The 9298-nt window shown below is 53.4% G+C and overlaps 1 protein-coding gene across 1 annotated transcript; it reads left to right on the top strand.

Annotated features, from left to right (window-relative positions):
* The first annotated feature begins 5445 nt into the window (after positions 1-5445).
* Positions 5446-7752, top strand: LOC144143327 (uncharacterized). Its single transcript, XM_077675096.1, has 3 exons — positions 5446-5797; positions 6470-6590; positions 7236-7752. The coding sequence occupies exons 1-3, from the start codon at positions 5446-5448 to the stop codon at positions 7750-7752; spliced, it is 990 nt and encodes a 329-aa protein (XP_077531222.1).
* Positions 7753-9298: the final 1546 nt, after the last annotated feature.

Below are 9298 nucleotides of genomic sequence, written 5' to 3'. Positions count from 1 at the left end.
GTCGATGCAAAAGGGAGCAGCACAGAGACACGTCCACACGCTCACAGCGCTCACAGCGCCCCCCCATCAGGATTTGTGCTGCGTGGAATAAAACCGGCTTCCATCTTGCCATGTTGTTCGTGACTGGTGCTATAAGTATTATTCGCTCGGAAGCGATATAGCAGTGGCGACGAGGATCGCGCTTGCGCTAGCCGAGTAGTCCCACGCAAGAATGAGTGCCGGGCGGCCACCGGAATTTACCGACGAAGAAGGTACGTGGCCTACGTACCGGGTTCGCCTGGAAGCTTACTTCGAAGCCCATAGCATCGAGGAGCCGACGAAGAAGCGAGCACTGCTTATAGCTTCGCTAACGAACAGTGCGGTGCGAGTGGTGCAAGCCCGATGTCACCTGAAACAGGTCAATGAGCTCAGCTACGAGGAAGTGATCGGACTTTTGGAAGATCACTACGCTCCGCAAGTCAACGAGATTGCTGCCAGTTATGCTTTCTTCAGGCGTTCGCAACAAGAAGGTGAAAGTGCCCAGAATTTCATTGCGGCAATTCGACGGCTAGCAGAGAAGTGTAACTTCGGAACTTCACTGGAGCGCATGTTAAGAGACCGAATTGTTTGCGGTGTGCGGGATGAAGACGTGCGGAGAAATTTACTGACGCAACGAAAGCTCACACTGGAGCAGGCAGAAGACTTTGTTGTATCAGCACAGGAAGCGGCTCAGAACGCTAAAAGCATGCAATCTGCAGAACCAGATGCGGTACATCTTGCCCCATGGAAGTCACGCCCTAAACAGGAGAAGCGCCACACTTGTGGAAGATGTGGTGGCGAATCGCATTCAGAGGACGAATGCAAACACCGTCGCACGGAGTGCCACCGGTGCGGCAAACGAGGGCATCTACGCCGGATGTGCGGACAATGGCGCCAGGGCTCATATGCAATGGCAGCGGAAGCGCACACAGACTCGGACGAAAATGAAGCCCTGCACACGATAGCAGCGGTTCTTCACCAAGAAGCCAGCATCCGCAAGGTTAAGCCAATTTACAAGGAGATTACCTGGAATAACGTCCCCATTAGAATGCTGGTGGACACGGGATCACCCGTAAGTGTCATTCCCGAAACGGTCTTCCGGGAGAAAAGCCGTAGCGGTCAGGGGCCCGTCGGAGCCTTGTCGATTTTCGCAAAGTTGGCGGGTGACCAGCTCCCGCCTCGGCTGCTTCCGGGCTGTCCTGCACTGAGGTCGTAGTACCGGGAGATGAAGTCGAGTCCACCTGCGATGAGGACGGGGTACTCTCGGCGGCGGGTTCCTGCTGGTTAACGTCTTCCGAGCGACAGTCTTGTTCTTCAGCCCGACTCCTCAGCTGGTCCAGATGCCGTCGCTGGAGTCCCTGTCCCGATTCAACCGTAAGCATCCGGGAGCCCTGGTGACTGCGCACAACTCCGGGAATCCACCGTTGACCTGACCCAAAACTTCGCATCCAGACGGGGTCACCGGCATTAAACTTAGTCTTTATCGCTCTCGGTTGGATGTCTGCCCTATCCTTGTCCGGTGTGATGCAATCCATTTTGGTTCTGATCTGATATCCCAGTAATAGCTCCGCCGGGGACTTGCCATCCTTGATAGGCGTTCGGCGATATCGGAACAGAAACCGAGATATGCGTGTTTTCAGGTCTATTCCAGTGTTTTTCTTTAGCCCTTCTTTGAGCCGTTCTATGTCACTATCCAGACCCGGGTACCAAAACAGGGTTCGGGCCATGCTTTTCATGGATGTCATTCCTGGGTGTGTCTCATGCAGCAGACGCAACATGCGTTTTGCCACAGCCATGGGAAGAACAATGCGATGTCCCCAATACACCAAATTGTGGCTAGTGGTTAGCTCCGTTCTCCGGTTAAAGTACGGACGGAGGTGTTCGTGACCCTGTGGGAGGGAAGACGGCCATCCCTCTGCAATCCACTCTTTCACCTTCCGGAGGATGGCGTCCTGATCAGTCAGTTGTGCCACGTCGCGAGCGCATATCCCTGTTTCTTCCAGGCCTTGGGTATACAAAACACAGGCGTCGGGGCAGTCGTCCCGCGGCTCCGTGGCTGGAAATGGCAGACGACTGAGGGCATCGGCATTAGAATGTTCACTGCCCTTGCGATACTGTAATGTGTAGTCATAATTTCCCAAAAATAAGGCCCAACGCTGGATTCTCGCTGCAGCCATCGGTGGAATCGCCTTACTTGGATTGAATAAGCCAGTGAGCGGTTTGTGGTCGGTCACTAACACAAATCGGTGTCCATACAAGTAGTCCTTAAACCGCGCGACGCCGAAGACAAGAGCCAGTGCTTCCTTTTCCAACTGGGAGTAATTGCGCTCGGCCTTTGTAAGTGTCCGGGACCGGAATCCGATGGGGTAGTCAACACCGTTGACACGGTGAGACAAAACAGCCCCAATGCCTACAGGTGACGCGTCACACTCGAGTCGTAGTGGCTTATCAGGGTCGAAGTGAGCAAGGAACTTGGAAGCCGCAATTGCCTCCTTAACGGTTTGGAATGCTCGCTCTTGTTTCGGCCCCCACTGCCACCTGGTCCCTTTAGCTAAAAGGGCATATCGCGGGGCCAGCACGGTGGCGAGATTTGGCAGAAATTTGCCGTAATAGTTTACGAGGCCCAGGAAGGCTTTCAGCTCACTCACCGAAGTGGGTGTTGGGGCTTCGATGACAGCTTTCATGTTGTCATCCTTTGGCCGCAGGCCTTTAGCATCAATACGATGACCTAGGAAAGTGATTTCATCTTGCCGGAACTTGCACTTTCCTTTGTGAAGTCGGAGACCGTACTCCCGCAGTCGCTGTAGGACCTGTTTTAGCCTGGACAAGTCATTCCTTTTCTCCGCGATGATAATGTCGTCCAGGTATACTTGCACGCCAGGAATATCGCCCAGAAGCCCATCCATCCGCCTTTGGAATATGGCCGGAGCAGAACTTACGCCAAAAGGCAGCCGGTTAAAACAAAACAGGCCCTTGTGCGTGTTGAGGACTGTCATCTTCTTGGCCTCTTCATCCAACGGTAACTGGTTGTAAGCTTGACGTAAGTCCAGAGTCGTGAAGACTTCCCCTCCGTTTAGCTTGGCAAAGATGTCATCCACTCGAGGCAACGGGTAACGTTCCATCAGCGTTGCTGCGTTTACTGTCATGCGAAAGTCTCCGCACACTCGAATGGAACCATCGCCCTTTACGACGGGTACTACTGGTGTCGCCCATTCGGCGGTTTGCACCGGTACCAGGACATCTTGGGCAACCAGCTGGTCTAGCGCGTCCGACATCTTATCCCTCAAGGCGTAGGGTACCGTGCGGGCCTTGAAAAACCGTGGACACGCGTTTTCTTTCAGCTGAAACGTCACCGGTGGTCCCTTGCAGAGGCCTAGCTCCGGAGCGAACACGTCGGCGTACTCGTTGAACAGCTGTTGTAGTTTCGTTCCGGCCGCTTTTACCTCGACTGGTTGCACACTCGCGACCACATTAGACAACATTGCCACGCCCACTTCGTTGAACGCCTTGATTTTATCTCTGCCGCACAAGGATGGTCCCGAGCTGCCGACGACTATGACTGTGCCAGCGACATCTTTCCCATCACACGCAGCGGTCATACTAAGTTGTCCGACGACTGGAAGTTCCCCCAAGAGACAAGAGAGCCGTAGCTGCGTGTTCCGCAATGGTGGCCACATCGCCTTGTACTTCCGGAAGACCGTTTCGGGAATGACACTTACGGGTGATCCCGTGTCCACCAGCATTTTAATGGGGACGTTATTCCAGGTAATCTCCTTGTAAATTGGCTTAACCTTGCGGATGCTGGCTTCTTGGTGAAGAACCTCTGCTATCGTGTGCAGGGCTTCATTTTCGTCCGACTGTGTGTGCGCTTCCGCTGTCATTGCATATGAGCCCTGGCGCCATTGTCCGCACATCCGGCGTAGATGCCCTCGTTTGCCGCACCGGTGGCACTCCGTGCGACGGTGTTTGCATTCGTCCTCTGAATGCGATTCGCCACCACATCTTCCACAAGTGTGGCGCTTCTCCTGTTTAGGGCGTGACTTCCATGGACGGGCCGTCTGTCGGGCAAGATGTACCGCATCTGGTTCTGCAGATTGCATGCTTTTAGCGTTCTGAGCCGCTTCCTGTGCTGATACAACAAAGTCTTCTGCCTGCTCCAGTGTGAGCTTTCGTTGCGTCAGTAAATTTCTCCGCACGTCTTCATCCCGCACACCGCAAACAATTCGGTCTCTTAACATGCGCTCCAGTGAAGTTCCGAAGTTACACTTCTCTGCTAGCCGTCGAATTTCCGCAATGAAATCCTGGGCACTTTCACCTTCTTGTTGCGAACGCCTGAAGAAAGCATAACTGGCAGCAATCTCGTTGACTTGCGGAGCGTAGTGATCTTCCAAATGTCCGATCACTTCCTCGTAGCTGAGCTCATTGACCTGTTTCGGGTGACATCGGGCTTGCACCACTCGCACCGCACTGTTCGTTAGCGAAGCTATAAGCAGTGCTCGCTTCTTCGTCGGCTCCTCGATGCTATGGGCTTCGAAGTAAGCTTCCAGGCAACCCGGTACGTAGGCCACGTTCCTTCTTCGTCGGTGAATTCCGGTGGCCGCCCGGCACTCATTCTTGCGTGGGACTACTCGCCTAGCGCAAGCGCGATCCTCGTCGCCACTGCTATATCGCTTCCGAGCGAATAATACTTAGAGTACCAGCCACGAACAACATGGCAAGATGGAAGCCGGTTTTATTCCACGCAGCACGAATCCTGATGATGATGATCCCTTGATTGTTGGTGATGATGATGATGACATATCATCTCTTCCCCCCTTAATAGGTAAAGCGTTCAGGAGAAAAGGGAAAGATGTCGCTGGCACAGTCATAGTCGTCGGCAGCTCGGGACCATCCTTGTGCGGCAGAGATACAATCAAGGCGTTCAACGAAGTGGGCGTGGCAATGTTGTCTAATGTGGTCGCGAGTGTGCAGCCAGTCGAGGTAAAAGCGACCGGAACGAAACTACAACAGCTGCTCAACGAGTACGCCGACGTGTTCGCTCCGGAGCTAGGCCTCTGCAAGGGACCACCGGTGACGTTTCAGCTGAAAGAAAACGCGTGTCCACGGTTTTTCAAGGCCCGCACGGTACCCTACGCCTTGAGGGATAAGATGTCGGACGCGCTAGACCAGCTGGTTGCCCAAGATGTCCTGGCACCGGTGAAAACCGCCGAATGGGCGACACCAGTAGTACCCGTCGTAAAGGGCGATGGTTCCATTCGAGTGTGCGGGGACTTTCGCATGACAGTAAACGCAGCAACGCTGATGGAACGTTACCCGTTGTCTCGAGTGGATGACATCTTTGCCAAGCTAAACGGAGGGGAAGTCTTCACGACTCTGGGCGTACGTCAAGCTTACAACCAGTTACCGTTGGATGAAGAGGCCAAGAAGATGACAGTCCTCAACACGCACAAGGGACTGTTTTGTTTTAACCGGCTGCCTTTTGGCGTAAGTTCTGCTCCGGCAATATTCCAAAGGCGGATGGATGGGCTTCTGGGTGATATTCCTGGCGTGCAAGTATACCTGGACGACATTATCATCGCGGAGAAAAGGAATGACTTGTCCAGGCTAAAACAGGTCCTACAGCGACTGCGGGAGTACGGTCTCCGACTTCACAAAGGAAAGTGCAAGTTCCGGCAAGATGAAGTCACTTTCCTAGGTCATCGTATTGATGCTAAAGGCCTGCGGCCAAAGGATGACAACATGAAAGCTGTCATCGAAGCCCCAACACCCACTTCGGTGAGTGAGCTGAAAGCCTTCCTGGGCCTCGTAAACTATTACGGCAAATTTCTGCCAAATCTCGCCACCGTGCTGGCCCCGCTATATGCCCTTTTAGCTAAAGGGACCAGGTGGCAGTGGGGGCCGAAACAAGAGCGAGCATTCCAAACCGTTAAGGAGGCAATTGCAGCTTCCAAGTTCCTTGCTCACTTCGACCCTGATAAGCCACTACGACTCGAGTGCGACGCGTCACCTGTAGGCATTGGGGCTGTTTTGTCTCACCGTGTCAACGGTGTTGACTACCCCATCGGATTCCGGTCACGGACACTTACAAAGGCCGAGCGCAATTACTCCCAGTTGGAAAAGGAAGCACTGGCTCTTGTCTTCGGCGTCGCGCGGTTTAAGGACTACTTGTATGGACACTGATTTGTGTTAGTGACCGACCACAAACCGCTCACTGGCTTATTCAATCCAAGTAAGGCGATTCCACCGATGGCTGCAGCGAGAATCCAGCGTTGGGCCTTATTTTTGGGAAATTATGACTACACATTACAGTATCGAAAGGGCAGTGAACATTCTAATGCCGATGCCCTCAGTCGTCTGCCATTGCCAGCCACGGAGCCGCGGGACGACTGCCCCGACGCCTGTGTTTTGTATACCCAAGGCCTGGAAGAAACGGCGATATGCGCTCGCGACGTGGCACAACTGACTGATCAGGACGCCATTCTCCGGAAGGTGAAAGAGTGGATTGCAGAGGGATGGCCGTCTTCCCTCCCACAGAGTCACGAACACCTCCGTCCGTACTTTAACCGGAGAACGGAGCTAACCACTAGCCACAATTTGGTGTATTGGGGACATCGCATTGTTCTTCCCATGGCTGTGGCAAAACGCATGTTGCGTCTGCTGCATGAGACACACCCAGGAATGACATCCATGAAAAGCATAGCCCGAACCCTGTTTTGGTACCCGGGTTTGGATAGTGACATAGAACGGCTCGTCAAATCATGCGGTACATGCACGCAGGCCTCGGCGATGCCACCTGCCCAGATACCTTTGGCGTGGCCAGACACCGGCGAAAGATGGAGCCGACTACATGCAGACTTTGCCGGTCCGATAGACGGCCAGATGGTATTGCTTGTGGTGGACGCCAAAACAAAATGGATGGAAGCAGTTCCTATGAAAGTTGCCACAGCGCAATCAACGGTTGATGCCCTAAGGTAAATGTTTGCACGCTTTGGCCTTCCAAAAACAATCGTTTCAGATAACGGACCGCAATTTGTGAGCGCTGTTTTTCGCGAGTTTATGGCCCGAAACAGCGTGCAACATCTCACAACTGCCCCGTATCATCCACAGTCCAACGGATTAGCTGAAAGAGCGGTGCGCACCCTCAAAGAAGGGCTAAAGAAAAACACTGGAATAGACCTGAAAACACGCATATCTCGGTTTCTGTTCCGATATCGCCGAACGCCTATCAAGGATGGCAAGTCCCCGGCGGAGCTATTACTGGGATATCAGATCAGAACCAAAATGGACTGCATCACACCGGACAAGGATAGGGCAGACATCCAACCGAGAGCGATAAAGACTAAGTTTAATGCCGGTGACCCCGTCTGGATGCGAAGTTTTGGGTCAGGTCAACGGTGGATTCCCGGAGTTGTGCGCAGTCACCAGGGCTCCCGGATGCTTACGGTTGAATCGGGACAGGGACTCCAGCGACGGCATCTGGACCAGCTGAGGAGTCGGGCTGAAGAACAAGACTGTCGCGCGGAAGACGTTAACCACCAGGAACCCGCCGCCGAGAGTACCCCGACCTCATCGCAGGTGGACTCGACTTCATCTCCCGGTACTACGACCTCAGTGCAGGACAGCCCGGAAGCAGCCGAGGCGGGAGCTGGCCACCCGCAAACTTTGCGAAAATCGACAAGGCTCCGACGGGCCCCTGACCGCTACGGCTTTTCTCCTGAACGCTTTACCTATTAAGGGGGGAAGAGATGATATGTCGTCATCATCATCATCACCAACAATCAAGGGATCATCATCATCATCAGGATTTGTGCTGCGTGGAATAAAACCGGCTTCCATCTTGCCATGTTGTTCGTGGCTGGTGCTATAAGTATTATTCGCTCGGAAGCGATATTGCACACACGGGCGTTTTCGCTTTTTGCCTCCATCAGAAAAGTGGCCGCCGCGGCCGGGAATCGAACCCGCGACCTCGTGCTCAGCAGCGCAACGCCTTAGCCACTGAGCCACCGCTGCGGGTGCCATGCAAGAAATCAGTTAAGCGTTCGGAATGGCGCACAACAGCTCCAGCATGCGAAATTAAAGCAAGCACAAAGAGAACAGAACTCCCGTTGGCGCAGTTTCAGGCAGGGTGCGCGCGAGCACTGCTGAGGCGGGAAATTTGCAATGCATTGGGTCGCAGCAGTGAGAGGATAACGCCGCTGCAGCCCATTATGGCGAATCACTTTTCTGCCCTTCCCATAAATTTCACATGGAGTGGAATGGCTTTAAATTTTTTTTGGACGCGTTACGAAGCGCTCCAGCATGAGGCGTAAACGAGCGTCCCGGTGTTATTTTTTAGCACGCGTTACGTTAATCTAGCGCGAGGCGTAACGAGTTCCCCGGTGTTCTGTACCGTGATTACACGATACGACGATTACGACGGTGATTGCTACGGCGAATAAGACAACGACGACGACAGGAGGTGCCAACAGCCCCAGCCTCTAAGGGGCTTCACCCCGAACCCACTCTTTGCAACTGCAACGTGCACTGAGGGGCTAGACAGGCCTTCAGCTGACCACAGATAGCTTCGCGGGAGCTGCGGACTTCGACTTTCGCTTCTTTCGTTTTCCCGTGTCATGCTGTACCCATTACCGGGAAGTCTTACCTTATTTCTGCCGAGGAATGAATCGTCTCTCTCTGGGAGAACCGTAGCTGGCGCCTCAGGACGATGACAGCGACGGTGATGTCTGTGGCAGTCGCGATGCTGCCTGGCACCGGAGGAAGACGACGAGCGAGAATTCCTTGATGAGACCGAAGAGGTCAGACCTGCATAATACTGGGTTTGCTACTTGAGATGGGCGGTGAACACGCAGTGGGGTTTGAATGCTGCAGGTCGCACGACTGAAAAAAAAATCGTTCGCTGGACACTAGCAAAAAAAAAAATGACAAGGAAACAGCAGGGTGCAGAATAGTTGTTACTCCGTATTTTTTTTTTCATGAGGACATTCATGTCGCCCCTGAATGCGCACTGCTTGCGCTCTTTAGCGAACACCTGTGCAAGTTAAGAAGGAACGGTGTACAATCAGGGTTGTTCGGTTTCGGGTAGAACCCAAGCTTACCTAATCCTGAACCCGAACGAGGTTCAGGAGAATCGGATTAAACGCTATTTCTCTTCGAATGGACCTTTTCACTGTAGCGATCTGCACAATCGTGCGCTCACAGGTCCGCCGTTCTTAATCAGTACTTGCAGGAAGCAATCCCGACAAGCGCAGCTTTTGAACTAATCAAAAAAGAACTGGCATAA

This window comes from Haemaphysalis longicornis, unplaced genomic scaffold (genome assembly GCF_048455015.1).
Source record: "Haemaphysalis longicornis isolate Haplotype H1 unplaced genomic scaffold, Haemaphysalis longicornis Haplotype H1 scaffold_6, whole genome shotgun sequence".
Taxonomy (NCBI): domain Eukaryota; kingdom Metazoa; phylum Arthropoda; class Arachnida; order Ixodida; family Ixodidae; genus Haemaphysalis; species Haemaphysalis longicornis.
The sequence above is the reverse complement of the archived record's forward strand: the minus strand, read 5'-3'. Positions and strand labels throughout refer to the sequence as shown.

Coding starts and splice junctions, on each gene's coding strand:
- LOC144143327 (XM_077675096.1), top strand. CDS start 5,446: ATGACAGTCCTCAACACGCACAAGGGACTGTTTTGTTTTAACCGGCTG. Junction 5,798..6,469: donor CCCAACACCCACTTCGGTGA/GTGAGCTGAAAG, acceptor GCGCTCGCGACG/TGGCACAACTGACTGATCAG. Junction 6,591..7,235: donor CCGTACTTTAACCGGAGAAC/GGAGCTAACCAC, acceptor CCGATATCGCCG/AACGCCTATCAAGGATGGCA.